This window comes from Lactuca serriola, chromosome 5, assembly GCF_051521515.1.
Source record: "Lactuca serriola cultivar US96UC23 chromosome 5, Lser_US96UC23_V15, whole genome shotgun sequence".
In the NCBI taxonomy this organism is placed as follows: domain Eukaryota; kingdom Viridiplantae; phylum Streptophyta; class Magnoliopsida; order Asterales; family Asteraceae; genus Lactuca; species Lactuca serriola.
In genome coordinates, this window is record NC_136412.1 from 18806416 (window position 1) to 18823260 (window position 16845).

The 16845-nt window shown below is 37.8% G+C and overlaps 1 protein-coding gene across 1 annotated transcript; it reads right to left on the reverse strand.

Moving 5' to 3' along the window:
- Positions 1-1732: 1732 nt before the first annotated feature.
- LOC145052103 (uncharacterized) lies at positions 1733-4836 on the reverse strand. Its single transcript, XM_078999909.1, has 9 exons — positions 4315-4836; positions 4040-4224; positions 3707-3888; positions 3314-3598; positions 3173-3231; positions 2961-2997; positions 2806-2877; positions 2394-2718; positions 1733-2177 (listed from the first exon to the last, which is right to left on the reverse strand). Exons 1-9 carry the CDS (start codon positions 4514-4516, stop codon positions 1809-1811), a joined length of 1716 nt encoding a protein of 571 aa, XP_078856035.1. The 5' UTR covers positions 4517-4836; the 3' UTR covers positions 1733-1808.
- Positions 4837-16845: the final 12009 nt, after the last annotated feature.

Below are 16845 nucleotides of genomic sequence, written 5' to 3' on the forward strand. Positions count from 1 at the left end.
AATTTTAAAAAATTTCACATAATATTTTATGGGTTACTGGGTTATAAAGTGGAGAACTTTCCCTTTAACATTTTGCTTGACATTCTGGTTGGTTAGACTGTTTGGTATGGATAACGCCAATCGGAACGTTTTTTGTTGTTTTTGTGAGTTATAACGCACAAAAACCGCCATTTTTCACCGTGTTTGGGCGTTATACACCTGCACGTTGCTTCCCGATGTTTTTTCCTTCTTTTTCTCTAAAAACGTTGCCCACACCTACCAGCCTTATAACATGTAGAAGATTGAAAGTTGGACATGTATTATTGATGTCTTTTGAAATATATTTCTTCTTAGAAGGTGAAGGTTTTACTTAAGGTCAATTAATCCTCTTAAAATTCCTACTTGGAGGCTCGGTCATGTGATCTATATAGCCTAAATCTCAAGGAGTCCGGAAAGATATTGTTGATTCTTTGTATAGATTTGAAGGTGTACTTTAAAAAAGGTTGGATTGCGAAATTCAACATGTTTTTTGGAATGAAAATTAGTTGGGAGATATTTTGTTATGTCATCGATATCATGGATTGTATATGTTAGAATTGGATACAGCTTGCAAGGTTTCCTCTTGGTTAAACAATGCTTCTCAGATATCGATGTGGTTTCGAGAACCAAAGGGAGTTTAAGCAATGGAAGTGTTGGCTAGTTTTTCTCAAACTAACAATTAAGACAAGTGGATGTTTTGGGATAACATATTTTTCTTGATCTATTGCCTCCAAATGAGAGGAGTAGGTGCAGATTCTATTTTGTGTTTTCATCTTTTTCGGTGGTGAGTGGTGACTGATTAGTTTTGTGGTTAGAATTTTATATATTTTTTTTATCGTTGCAATATTTTCTAACATCTTTCTAGGGATGAGAATTTGGCCCGAATTTGAACCGAACCGAATTAGACCCGAATAAGCAATTCGATTCGGGTTTCGCGTATCTATATTATGCTTATTCAGTTATCGGGTTATTCGGTTCGAGTTATCCAAATAAGAGCTTATTCGGTTCAAGATACCCGGCCCGAATAAGCATTCCTCCTCTTTTTCTGATCGATAGAAATCAAAATCATGATTCATATTTTTGTCATCCTCGTTCATAATAGAAAGAAAAAAAAACCTACACTTGTTCTTGTCGTTTCAAAATCGACCAATCTTATCATCTATTTCCAAACTCGAAATCACTTTTGTCAATCCTTCCTCTTATTTCAAACTTTCAAAAACCGATCATTCCTATTGTTTAAGGATTCATGAATTTCTATTTTGTTTAGTCATGAAAAACTAGGTTCCAATTCAAGAAACTCAATTAAGAAATTAATTATTATTATATTAATCTACTGTATAATTGTTAATCTTTCAATTTATTATTGTGTTATATTAGTTTTTGAATATTTTATGTTTATGTATAAAAGTACATTATTATTCTATCATTTGGGTTATAAAATCCTACAATTTATTCGTTTTTTTTCCTGGTTATATTAGATATTTAATCATTTTGTACATGTTATTCAGATTATTCGGATAATAACCGAACCAAACTGATTAATACCCAATCCGAACCAAACCCGTATTGGTTAATAGGTTCGGTTTTCGGTTCATGCGATTACCCTTATTCGGTTTTCAAGTTATTCGGGTTCGGTTCGGTTCCGACCCAAATAACATCCCTACATCTTTCTAATATTTTGAATAAAATTTGCCATTCAAATATATCGCGGAACTCGGGTCAAAATATGAAAAATTTAAACTCTTCTAAACATAATTCCATTTCTATATTTTCACTCTTTTACACTTATTTCATTTTGCAAATGAACTTTGTGTTGATGCAGGAACCCCAAGCTTGGTATACTTTCGATGCCTTCTTTCTCGAGCATACAACACCCATAACACCAACGAATGCATCACAGCAGCAGACACCATAGCTAATCCAATATACACCCACCGACTATATTTAGTCAATCCTGGACAATGATTCTCATGGATTCCTGTGAATGTCTCCCTAACAAAAGTACAATTTAGTAAACCGGCTAAAAACGGGCCATAGTTTGACAACCCCGAGATTACATTGGCTGCAGCCGACATCTGGTCATACATCTTTGGAGTCAACCTCCCTACATTTGTGCATATATCTTTTTCTGACACTTGGCATACATAATCTTTCCATACCTATAAACAAAACACCATTTATATCCTTCAGTTGACTTCCAAATTAAGTCAAACCCATGACTTAATTGATTCATGATTGATAAGATTATATGAAGAAATACAACACCAAGTAAAGAAAACGAAATGGAAGAATTCTAATTAGTTCAGAAATTCTGAAATTGAGAGATGGTTTGACTCAAAAGTCAAAATTGCATTGGGAAACTCGATAAAACATACCTGGCTGGCATCACCGGCGTCCAATTCACCAGCTTGACATTTCCGATCAGTTTTATCATCGTTTAGCGGGTTACAGAGGATGGGAACCAACGGGCCTGATTGATTGTAACCGAGGAAACCAGGAAAAGGTGGTGGATCGATGTTTGCTACCTTGACGATGATCATATTGACCATTCCCACCAATTGGAAAGTCACATCTTTGCTCTGAAACAAGGTTTCTTGAGCAGTTGCATTGTCGAAACATGGAAGTATCTCGTCTAATGCCGTATGAGCAGTAGGGTTCTGAATCCATTCATCCATTGCAACACAAGTGTCGCCCATAACACTACCAACATGAATAGTAATCGTTTTGTTAGATTAATGGAGATGGAATGTAGTTATTCTAGCAATTGAGAAGATTGTTAAAACGCACTTGTGAAGTGTGAAAAATATGCCACACAAGATAAACGTAGCTGTAACAAGAATCCAACCGCAGACCACCAATCTGCAACCATAGAAGCGGAAATTATGATCAAGAAATGAACTCATCACGTAAAACACACACACACACACGTGATCACCACTCACATGTAAACGAGAACCTGGAAACCGAAAATGGAGAACACTGCAACCAACAGTCAATAACATGAATAGTTGATAAGCAAATTTAATTTTAAATCTTCAAAAATTGGAATCGTTTAAACATAAAATCTCTAGAAGATCAAATCTTTAGGCTTAAAAACCAAGAAAAACTATAAAACACGCATAAAATCATGAAAAGATAGGATCTTTAGGCTTACAAAAACCAAGAAGAGCTACGAGAAGCATAACAGCAGCGATAATTATAAGAGAAAGCCTCCTGCAGAAAAAATGATAAGGTTTAACATACGAGTCTAATTGTACATGTTGTTGAAAGAAATCGTTGTAACATATTTACATACACAGAGTTCAAAACATCCTGTATATCTTTTTCGTTCTCTTCGGTCTCGGAGTCAAGGTCTGTAGCAGCTGCATTTATCATTTCATCGACCCTGTCAATGTTGTTCTTGATATTCGCAGGTAAAGAAACTTGATCTACTCCAATACCCTTTGCTGTATCAAGAATATCCAACACATTGTTGAGCTTATGAACTGTATCTTTAGACTCCCTCACAACAAATTCCAATGTGTCCGATGTACTCTTATGAAACTTCCCTTGCCCCGTGTAAAGCACCACACATCCGATTCTGAAACAAATTACGATTATATTTACATCCACAAAAGAAGCGCATTCATTCATGTCTTTTGCACAAGTGACAGTGGATAACAACGAACAGGGGTTGAGAGTTGCTTACATGGCAGCAATGGTGAAGAGGGTGAGGAAGGCGAGAGAGAGGACATAAGCGATTCTAGAATAGCTGTAATGGATTCTCCGGAAGCAAGAATAATAGCAACAGATTACGAGTAAGGACATTCCAAATCCCACAAACCAGATTGCAGCAATCACAAACACAGGGACAGCGCTAAATGATACAGACTGCACAGGCATAAATTTTTAGCTATAAACACCGAAGAACTGGTGTCAAAGTTTGAATTTGAAGATCAATTAGGTTGACTCCAAAAGTCAAAATTGAAGGACTAAAAAAAAGACGTTTCTAAATAAACAGCGAACTAGGTAGAAAGCTTACATAGAAGTAATGAGCGTCACTGATATTCCATCCACCGGTATAATACTCTAAACCTTTCGTTGGGTCTTTCCTCCTCGTTCTCTCTTCAGCCAAAATCAAAGAAGAATTCTCATCATCACTTTCCCCTTCAAGAACAGACCTCCCGATCCTCACCGGAAAAACACCATAACCGCCGCCGATCACCCCTACGAACACCGGAACAGTTCAATAACAAACAACCTTAATATAAAATACGACGACCAAAAACAAAAATGAAAATGGTAAACCCAATATACCTGTAGACGATTGTTGCTTTTGCTGGGGAGTATTCTTGGAAACTCCATGAGAAATGAACGTTAGTAGCAAAATTAGCAGTGGTTTGAGAGAAACCATGTTTTTTTTTTCTTGTTTTGATGATTGTTCTAGGAGGATATTGGAAACTTTTGTACGTTTTATGAGCTGGATTAATAGAGAGGCGTCGAGATGATCGCTTCGCATCTTTCCATTTTCGAATTAGTGTTCTTGTTTGGATGGGCCGACTTTTGGTTTGAAGTTTGATTCGTTATTTGAATGTTTGCCGATTCCACATCATTTTCTTATTCATCCATGGCATTTTATAGTTAATGGACATATATACCCCTCATTAATAGATAATGTATTTTAATTAGAGTATTTAGTTTCGGCATTGATTTGTTTCCTTCTTCCTCCTTCAGCACTGCGATCTTCCTCCTCCAGCGTTGTAATTTTCAGCGATTTGTTTCCAAAAGATCCCAAGATAACCTTCACACGTATGATTCTGTGTGTATCGAACTATAATCTTCACGTATGGTATGGAACCCTTAAATAGATTCTGCAATGATAATAACAAGTTATCACCGTTTCATACGGGAAATGAGACGCAATAACTTGATTCTGTCTAAATTGCTTATCATTGTCCAGGAAATACCTATTCCATACCGGAACCGAACTGGAATATAATGTATATCCTCTATCGTTTCTATCAATCCACACTTTTCGGTTTAAATTAAATCCGTTTCGGGTCGGGTCGGTCCCGGAACCAAAAACATTGCTACTTGAGAATCAGTACCCATATAGTTCTTTTATGGTTTATATATTTTTCTTCAATAAATTATTACATACGTTTCTGATTTCCTAATAAGTTTCTAAGTATTGAACTATACTATGTGAATGATTCCATGTGTATGTGTCTGATTTTGATTATGTATGTATCTATTACACTATGATATAACTTCCCTTGTTTTTCTTGAAAATGTATCTATTTCCTTCAAAAGACCAAACCATAACTTTTTTTATTTTCTAACCATAGACGTCCCTATTCTAAATAGACCAGGTTTCCATCTTATAAAATGTATATAAAAAAAAAATCTGGTTTTTGAAATTAAAAAAAAAAGAATAAAAAAACAAATACATGATTTTTTATTTCTTTATAGTATATTTTCATTGATATTTTTATGGTAGGGAGTCTTATTTTCCCCATAAACCTCTATAATAATAAACTAGGTGTGAGACCCGTATATTATACGGGTTTATTAAAAGTAAAATTTTAATATGAAAATTATGTAAATATTAAATATTTTATAAAATAATGTTTTTCCATACAAAATGTAATCTTTTGGGCATTTATGAAAGAAATCAAATCGTTTGGAGCATTTTTGAGAATATATTATCAAATTAATAGAACGATAACCTTATATATATATATATATATATATATATATATATATATATATATATATATATATATATATATGACCCATTAGAATTTTATTTTAAGAAATGTGAAATCCTCAAAAAATGACAAGTGGAAATTAATAATTTTAAAAATCTTAGAAAAATTACATGTGTCAAAATGAAGGAGAATATGACAAGTGGCAAAAAAACCTTCATTTATTAGTAAGGATAATTTTTTTCTTTCTCTGGAAAGACAGATTTAATATTTTTAGATAATAATCAACAATAGAAATATAATAATACTCTCTTTAGTTACGGAAAACAATTTTCATTTTCTGTTTTTTGTTTGTCTTTTTTAGTTTTCGTTTTCCGTTTTCAATTTTCATTGGAAATTTAGAAAACGCGTTTAGTTAAAACTTATTTATTTTTCGTTTTCAGTTTTAGAAAATTAGAAAATATGTGTAGATGTATATTTTTTATTGGTTTTCATTTAAAAAAAACGGTAGCGGTGGTAGGGTGAGGTGGGGGTGACGGTCGGGGGCAGTGGTGGTGGTGGAGGTGGCGACAGCGGGGTGACGGCGGTGGTGGTGATTACAGGCGGTGGTGGTGGTGCTGATGATGGGGTAGTGGTGGTGATAGTGATGTTGGGTTGATGATTGTGGTAGAGGTGTTGGGTGGGTGGGTTTGTGTGTACGTGTGTGTTTTTGTGTGTGTGTATGTGTTTCTAGGGGTGGGTGGGTGTGTGTGTGTAGGGGGGGTGGAAGTAGGGGTGGGTGTGGTGTGGGGGTGTGTGTGTATGTGTTTGTAGGGGTGGGGTGGGTAGGTGGGCGTCTTTGTAGGGGTGTTTGTGTGGGTGCACCTTTCTTATGGAAGAAAACTAGCAGGTGCCCTTGATGCATCAAACGACATCCCAAGCGACGGTGTAAGACGCAAGGTTGATAGGTACGCTAGAGAGCGCAAGTGGCACTTTCACCAAGCCACAGGAAGGCACTTCCCACGGTTGCATCTCACACTGCTTTTAAGCATCATAAGATATCCCTCGTGCTGCTCCAACTCAATTGCTTGTAAGCATCATAAGATGGACTTGTAATAATCCTAAAATTACCCTCCAAGTCAACCCTGGTCAACCTTGGTCAAAGTCAATGTCAACAGTCAAAGTCAACAGTCCATGTTGACCTCAACTCGTCGAGTGCATCTAGCGACTCGTTGAGTTCCTACCGAGTCCAGAAAACCTGATCAAACTCTAGCCAACTCGCCGAGTTGTTTCATCGATTCAACGAGTTCACTTGATACCTAGAAGGCGGGGAAACCCAACCCGACTTGTCGAGTTGATAGGGCAACTCGTCGAGCTCACTTGATACCCAGAAGGCGGGAAAACCCAACCCGACTTGTCGAGTTGCTAGGGCAACTCGTCGAGTCCCTCTTCCTGTTTGCTTGTTGTGATGATACACTGAATACAGGGACTCCAAGGCTTAGATCTGAAGCCCTAAGGTGTCTAAAAGGATAAAGTTTCCAACTTTACCCTCTAGAACCATTCCAAATGCTCTAAGGCCCTTATTAAAGGTTGGAAAGCTCCAAAGCTTTGTTATATGGTCCAAAACTCTAGGGATCTGAAATCCCTCCTTTCCAGAAGAGTTTCTAGTCCTCAAAACGTCCTAAAGATGGAGGCTTTATGGACATGCATGTCTTTAAATCAAAATGGCCAAAAAGAGAGAAAATGGCCTAAAAACCCTTGCATGGTGTCATTGTTTGACCAAAGGATAGATCTAGCCCACCTTGGGACCATTTTTCCCCTAGAGATCCATAAAGTTGCAAACTTTATGAACCCCGTGCATGCAATCAACAAGAAGGATAGGAAATGAAGAGTAAACACAAGATCTAGCCATATTCTAAGATAAAAATCGAATCTTGAAGACTTACAGCAGTCCACAAGATGGTCAAGCTCAAGAATAAGGGCTTGGTTTGTTGGAGCTTCTCCTTCTTCACACTATCTTCTTCTTCTTAAGCTTCAAAAGTCACTCTAGCTCACAAAATGAAAGAAAATGGGGATTAGGGTTTAGCACAGACATTCTTAGGGTTTGGAGGCTGATGAAAGATCGGCTTCAAGGCTCTTAAGGAGATTATATAGGGTGCAAACCCTAAAATTAGGGTTTTATCTTTACAGCGCCTACTTGTCGAGTCGGCCTTCTAACTCGTCGAGTAGGGTGTAGATCCCACGTCCTTGAAATGTCCTCTACTCGATGAGTTGGGCTCCCAACTCGCCGAGTCCACACACCAAAACCCTAGAATTAAATAATTCAAGTAATACCTGGAACAGGTGTTACAGTATCCCCCAATTTAAAATACAATCACTTCATGTCATCTGGGGATACTACTGCGTCCGGCTGTAACTGATGAAGAAACACCTTATGAAACAACAACCCGTCCCCTTGTAATTGAGCGACGTCTAACAAGTAACCAAACACAGTGTTTCTAAAAATTTATCGTTGCACACTGTGCAATACTTCAAATATTTGCCATATGTTACATTACGATATTTTTAGGTTAACAATAGCTTTAACATTTACATTTCTATAATCATGCTGCAACATATTATTGTAACAAAAATTCAACATTTATAAACTATTATATTTAAAAACATTCGGCAATTTAAATCACAAAATAAACTAAATATCTATTTATAACAAAGATAAATAATCCAATTATATATAAAATATATTTTCTATTTATAAGCATTTTTATAACAATACCAATTAAATAAACATTTTTTGATAAACTAATGTAAAACATCAAAATGCAAAGGTACAACATCATCAAACAACAATGATCATTATTATATCAAATAATCATATTATTAAACATATTAACAAAAGGTAGAACCACACAATGCATAGTTTACGCATTATACACTTGTACAATCATACATATACTAATAAAATGTAGGGTAAATTACACTGATCGTCCCTCGTGTATGTTCTCAAAAGCATGTGTGGTCCCTGATTTCAAAAATTAACTCGGGTCATCCCTCGTTTGGTTAAAAGTTGCACATTTCATCCCTCGTTGGTTTAAATTTGCATGCTTCATCCCTTACGAGACATAAAATGACTATTATGCCCTTCTATTTTTCTTTTCCATTTAATTTAATGTTATAATTATTATTATTAATTTAAAAATAAAAGGAAAATAGGGTAACCACCACCGGATCAAGCACACCACTTGCATCTTTCAAACACCATAATTCCATCGCCACCTTCCCAGTTCCACCCTTATTCCACCTTTCTTCCTCAATCAAACACCTTATACCACCTTAAAACCCACCACCAACTTCCTAGCTCATCCTTTGCCGATTTAAACCACCATCAGAACACTCTTATCACACCCATGTTCATTGTTACAAACTACAACCAATACCCACTTTAAACCTAACCTGGATCTTCCTTCAACAATTCCCTTTTGATGCAAAATCATACACTAAAAAGCATCCGCCTCTAAAAACTTCACTGACACAGCCGATATATCCCTCAAAACCCTTTGTAAATTGAGGAAATTTCTCCTCCCCAACAAACTCGTATCTCGCATCAGAAGAGTACCGGGTGGCAGACTCGATTTCTTCCAACTTGAAACTTTTGTAATGAGTTTGATTTGACACAAAACCCTCTGGTACCACCGAAACTAGGGTTTCGAACGGAGGCAGAGGTTGAAAATAGCAGATTTGTTCTTCTTTTTTTGTTCAATGAGGGTCATGGCGTAGATGAAGGGTGTTGGCAGGAGTGCAGTTGAAGGGTGATTGTCACACCCCAAAACTGGAACGGCGGAAGCGTTCTAGGGCGGAGGACGTCATGTACAGTATCACAACACAGAATAATAATAAACAAGCAAACAACATCATCCATTGCATTAAATAATGTATTTTAATACAAGAGTGTTATGTGGTTTATAAGACACCAAAATATGAATCAAAATAATAGATTAGTCTTGTATGTGCTCCATCTTCTCAAAAGCTGGCCTCGGTACCTGTCTACTGATGACCTGAGAATACAAGTTATTTTGAAAAAGTTTATCAGCATTAAAGCTGGTGAGTTCATAAGCATTTTAGTGTCATTTGTTTGTATGAAAATGCTTGTAAGTGTTGTAAGTATAAGTTTTGTAAAACTTTGTAGTAAATGTTGTATCACCTAGAAAATCCTATATTTTCTACTAAAAGTAGCCTTCTACCAAGGCATCAGATATTCTGTAGGTTTGTTTATTGTAAAAGTGTATATTTTTCCCAAGTGTGACTATCATTAACAAAATATAGTTTTTACATTACCGTTTATGTGAGAATATCACAAATGAATGCAATGGGGAAATAATAATAGTACTGTAGTATTGTGTTATAATAACTACTGCTGTACTAATTGCCTTAAATTGATTATTAAGGTATAATGTGATGGCTAGTTCTTATACTATGTGCTCTCCCTGTCAAAAGATTTTGGGAACCAAATGCGACTCAAGCAAACCGGCGGTTGCATCGTGTACATCCACATTAAAGTTATATGATCATGTATACCCAATTTAACTATCACCTTTTGTTTAGAACAATGAGTTAGTGATTCGATGGTATAATTAGATCCTGTAGTTGTTCCATGCTATAGCATCTTAGTATGTTCGCTTTGTTATAGTATCTTGGTATGTATTGTATGTACTAGTGTATTGTATGTACTCTCTATCTAGTATGTAGTATGTTCTCTTGTATAGTATAGTGTACTGTATGTATTGTTTCTTGTTATAGTATCCACTTAGTTTCTCATAATAGTATGTTCTCCTAGTTTCTCATCATAGTATGTTCTCTTAGTTTCTCATAATAGTATGTATTGACTCATGTATGAACTGACTCTTTGTGTGTTTCATTGTACTTGAAGTAATAAGTAGTATCTTACTAAACTATACCTTTTATAGTTTACTAGTAGAATTGTTTGTATATCTGAATGTGTTGAAATGAGATAACAAGCTTTTATGTCTGTACATATACACATAATATATAACTAAGGATCAAACGACACTCGGACAAACAATAGGGTACTCTAAGTCCACAACCAAACGAGGAACATAAAATAGAGTGTATTATCAGTCCTAAGTCCTTCAAACCTTACTTAGATAACTATATATGCATTGGACATGATTTGACAATATATAAGTTTAAAGAATTGAAAGTAAAGATTTGGTAACTAAAACTGAGTTTTATAAAGAGTTTAACATGTAAAAGTGTTTGATAATCATTTTGAAGTAGTTTTGTTGACAAGATAGTTAAATGTATAGTAATTCCATTTGTTTGCAAGTTATAAATCACATGTGATTGATATTATATCTATCATGGTTCAACTTGTATTCCCCCATAAAAGTGTTTAAAAATATTTAAAAGGTTGATTAAGGGTATGAACTCACCTGTTGTGAGTGGTTTGGATGAATGAGCAGTATAGGATGCTAGGTGTCAAGTGAAGACCGTGTCCTGTTGAAGGTCGCGACCTGGAAAGGTGATATGCTTTGGAAAGCATGGAAAACTTAACCCGAGGTACATAGGACCTTTCGAGATCCTCGCTAGGATCGGTCTCGTAGCCTACAAACTCCGACTACCTCAAGAGCTTAACAACATCCATCCTGTCTTCCACGTCTCTAACCTTAAGAAGTGCCTATCCGATGAAACCCTCGTAATCCCCTTTGATGAGATCGAGATCAATGAATGTCTGAACTTCGTGGAAGAACCCATCCAAATCATGGATCGAGAGATCAAACGTACGAAAACAAAGTCGTATCCCGATAGTGAAGGTTCGTTGGAATGCCAAGCGAGGACCCGAATTCACTTGGGAGCGCGAAGACTCGATGAAATAGAAATACCCGCATCACTTTCCAAATCCATGATTTGTATCTTAATTCTAAATTTCGGGATGAATTTCCCTCTAACGAGGGGATAATGTGACAATCTGAAATTTTTCCGTCACTGTAACCCGTTTCCGTTAATAAAACCCGCTTGTAATTCAATTTTTCCGTTAACTTTTGGATTAAGTTAATTAAATTGAGACCTTTATTATGACTTCATGAGTGTCCAAACACATTAGAAACACGTGAAAACACCTTCGATATTCAATTGGAAAAATTTTAGTTACGACCAAAGACATGTGTTTACGGCCCATGAACAATCCGTGTCTAAATCATCCAAAAGGACCAAAGACATGTGTTTACGGCCCATGAACAATCCCAAACCGCAAACACCCATAAATGGGGTTTTGAAGCCCCAAAACCCTTCCAAATCACTTCTAATGCTTAGATATGACTTAGGGGCTTACATGAATGGACTTAGAACACCAAAATATTGATATTTGGGGAGTTAACATGAGTTTACGACCCAAGATCATGGTCCATTTGTTGATTCAATCACTTCATATGCCCTAGAAATGAACCTAGCTTAATTTCCTAAGTGTTATAAGGCCTTTGAGCAACCAAGAGCACCCCACCTATGAGTTTACGGTCGTAAACTCATGGGGATATGGTTTATGGGCCGTAATCTCCCCTAAGAGTTTACTCTTGAAGAGCAAACTCCATATCTAGGCCTTACACCCCCTTAGATGCAACCCAGATCATTCCTAACACTTGAAATAAAGTGTTTTCGCGTCTCAGAGTGTATTATTTTACTTAATTAGTAGTTCAAAGTCTAATTAGATACAATTATGTATATCCTCATGTTACATAGGATCCTCGTGTGTGTTCAAGCCTTAAACCGACACTTAGCATCCTAACCGGCACATTTCTCGTCTGGTGAGTTCATACCCCTACACCATTTTTCGCGTTTTTCATGTTTTCAGAGGGGGGGGGGGATACAAGCAAAAGTACAAGGAAATATTGTACTCAAACTTATTATTTCGTATGAAATGTTTCATATTCCGTATGTTTTTAACACTAAAATCCGTATTAACCAATCGTTTAACTTGTAGAGTTAGTTTTCAAACTAATTGCGAAACACATTATAAAATGTTATATTTTATGTTTCATAAAGGATTTCACACAAATCATTAAACAGGATTTTCCGTATTATTACTTGTAAATTCGTTATTCTTAAGATTGGAGACACATCCTCTGTAACACTCCACAGAGATACGCGAGTGGAGGACCGCCCCTGTAACCAGAATCTCCTGGATGGAGAGCGTGGCTTGAGTGTATAGATCTATATGGGGCTGACTACCCCGCACCTTGCTGCTAGCTACAGTGGGACCGGCAGGTCTACGGGTGACAAAAGTCATAAAATGATAATGGACTTCTTATTGCCATATCTAGTCTATCGTATGGTTATGGAACTCGCAAACTGGAATAATGGAGATTTACTTTTTAGTAATAATGAACCTAGTAAACTAACACCCTTAGGAATTAGTTTAATACCTACTTATTAGTTTTATATACGTGTTAAAACTAATGTACTTTTCAAGGATAACCAGGCTTTCAGGATGCTTCACTTAAACGCTACAAGTATGGTAGATACTTGTACACTGCATTCCTAATCGATAACCAACCACCAATTTTTAAGGAAAATAAGGGTTTTTCCTGGGATAACTTAACTTTCTTAACCAGGTTGTTTAACAAATGGATAACTAAACTCCTCTTATAAGGAAATATGGGATTTCTTGGATAACAACTTTTTCAGAAAACCAAAGGAAACTTGTTCTTTTACCAGAAACAAACCGCTTATGAATTCACTAGCTTTATGTTGATATTTTTAAAACTGCTTGTATTCTCAGGTCCTCGTTAGTCAGGTACCCCACGATCTTTTGGAGAAGACGGAGCGTATAGAAGTCACGTCTTTACTTTTGTTACTAATGTATATATAAAACATGTATTACCTTGCTTTCAAACAAATGTAAATATTCCTATGTAATGTAATGTTCTGAGTTACTATGCTTGCTATGTACATTGGTTGTGATACTTTACATGACGTCCTCCACCCCGGAACGTTTCCGCCATCGGTTTCAGGGTGTGGCAGATTGGTATCAGAGCCCTTGTTTATAGTGAACTAAGTATACCGAACCTTACATGGTATATAACTATAAACACTAAGGGGCTGAAGTGCTCTGAACTAAAAGTATAATTTAAAATATAAGTATTTTTCAAAAGTATACAAGAATACCTAAACGTTAGAGACCGTAACCTCAAGTAGAGCAAAACATAAGTAATTAGGTGTTGTGTACTGCGGTCAAACCTGAGCAGTTATGTAGTCGTGTCTAGGGTCAATATAGCCTGATCAACTATATTCATTCGAGACACGACCAACATGTGCTTGGGAGTGACTGTGGTGTGCAGCATGCCTAAAACTTACCAAATATCCAAACAATGAGTCATCGTCGCAACGAACCATAAAATATTATAGGAGTATTTTAGCCAAAGCTGAATATGTTGTAGAAATTCATTCCGAATGTTGGTACTCATTCTTTCCTTAGCGATAGTTTACCCGCTTTGATAACTCTTTCCTATTTTATCGCTTAACTAGAACTCTATATCTGCCATAATGAGATATATCTTATTTCATATCTCTTGAGTCCATTTAGAGGACTTACCATCTTCTCTTTCCTGATCATTTTAGATCAAGATGCCTCCAAGGAAAAGACCCAGCTCAAAGAACAACAATCCTCCTCCACCACCACCTCCCTCTCCATTTGATCCTACCATGTTCCAAGCAGTTGTTACTGCTGCTGTGGCTGTTTCTATGTCACAAATGAACCCCAGTGGTTCAGGCGGGCCAGGAGGTGGCACTCAGCCCCAAAACCAGGAAAGTAGTCAGGGACACCGGAAGGAGTGTTCCTATAAAGACTTTATGAACGCGAAACCCACACCCTTCAATGGCACTGGAAGTGTTATTACTCTAACTCGATGGTTTGAGAAAATCGAATCTATTTTCGAAATCTGTGCCTATTCAGAAACTGATAAGGTGAAGTTCGCCGCCTGCACTTTCACCGATAAAGCCCTGACTTGGTGGAACGGCCGAGTCAAATCCTTAACCCTACCTGTAGCCAATGCTATTGGTTGGGAGAGCATGAAAGAGCTTCTACTTGCTGAATACTGCCCATGGGGCGAAATGCAAAAGCTGGAGCACGAACTCTGGAACCTAAAGATGAAGGGTTCCGATATCGCCGCTTACACTTCCAGATTTGATGATTTGGCGCTTCTCTTTTTGGGAATGGTTACCCCGGAAAGCAAAAAGATTGAAAGATTCATCTCGAGGTTAACCTAGCCAACCAAGGGAAATGTCTTGGCTGCAAAGCCAGACACCTACGACAACGCCAAATGCCTAGCGTAAACTCTAATCGACCATGAAGATAATATTCAGGAAGCGGCCACCACTCCTGAACCGACAAAAAGGAGTGGTGATAAAAGAAAATTTTGGAAGCAGAATAAGAGTCAGTCTTCACAGGAGTCCTCGAAGAAGCAACAAACTGTGGCAGTCCACGCTGCTACTACCCCGGTCCATGTCGTGAACTATCATGCTCCAACTGTGGTAAAAAGGGCATACGACTCGATTCTGCAAAGCACCAACTCAATCAACCAATCAAGCTTCCGGAGCGGGTGTCGGTCAGGCCTGCAACGGTTGTAGTGAAGTCGGGCACTTCAAGAGAAACTGCCCCAAGGCGGCAACAGCTGGCAACACTGGAAGAGTCCTAACTATGGGACGGGAGGAGGCAGTCGCCGATCCCACCGTTGTCTCGGGTACGTTCCTTCTCGACAACTCTTATGCTAATATCCTTTTCGATTCTGGTGCTAAAAGAAGTTTTGTTAGCCATTCATTCAAACATTTTCTTAAACCTAATCCTCAACCATTAACCGAAACATTTACCGTTGAGATGGCTAACGGTGAGAAAGAAAACGCTAACGATATATTCATAGGCTGTACCCTTACCCTGAATGATCATTCCTTTTCCATTGACCTAATGCTAGTTTCCATAAAAAGCTTTGATGTTATCATTGGCATGGATTGGTTGAGTTCCAATCATGCTGATATCCTTTGTTACGAAAAATCCATCCGTCTCAATCTCCCATCTGGTCAGACTCTCATGATCTACGGCGATAAACTTAGTTCCAATCTTCACATCATTTCTTGCATCAAAGCTCAAAAGCTTCTGCGAAAGGAGTGTCATGCATTCCTAGCTCATGTAATCAATGAGAAACAGGAAGTTAGAGACCTCGAGAGCATCCCCGAAGTCTGTAACTTTCCTGATGTCTTTCCCGAAGAGCTCCCGGGAATTCCTCCCTAACGCCAAGTCAAGTTTCGCATCGACCTAATTCCTGGAGCTAACCCTGTAGCCAAGTCCCCGTACCGTTTAGCTCTGGCAGAAATGCAGGAGTTATCCAGCCAACTCAATGAGCTGCTCGACAAAGGGTTCATCAGACCGAGTTCCTCACCCTGGGGAGCCCCGGTATTATTTGTGAAGAAGAAAGATGGATCCTTTCGGATGTGTATAGACTACCGCGAGTTGAACAAATTGACCATCAAAAACCGTTATCCCCTTCCTCGAATAGACGACCTTTTCGATCAACTTCAGGGAGCCAGTTACTTCTCGAAGATAGACCTTTGATCAGGGTACCATCAGCTTCGAGTTCACGAGAATGATGTTTCCAAGACAGCATTCAGGACTCGATATGGTCACTACGAGTTCGTAGTGATGCCCTCCGGTCTAACCAATGCACCGGTTGTGTTCATGGACCTGATGAACCGGGTGTGTCGCCCCTTTCTAGACAAGTTCGTCATCGTGTTCATTGACGACATACATATCTATTCCAGAAGCGAAGAAGATCACAAACAACACTTGAGATTAGTGTTGGAAACTCTAAGATCGGAGTTGTACGCGAAATTCTCCAAGTGTGAATTCTGGATTCGGAAGGTAACTTTCCTTGGTCACGTGGTGAGCGAGGAGGGTATACACGTGGACCCGTCCAAAATCAAGGCGATAGAGAATTGGTCGACACCGAAGACACCCACTGAAATCCGTCAATTCTTGGGTCTCGCTGGCTATTATCGCAGATTCATTCAGAATTTTTCCAGAATCGCCAAACCCCTAACCACTCTGACATAGAAAGGTGTACCCTTTTGTTGGAGTGAAAAGCAGGACACTACATTC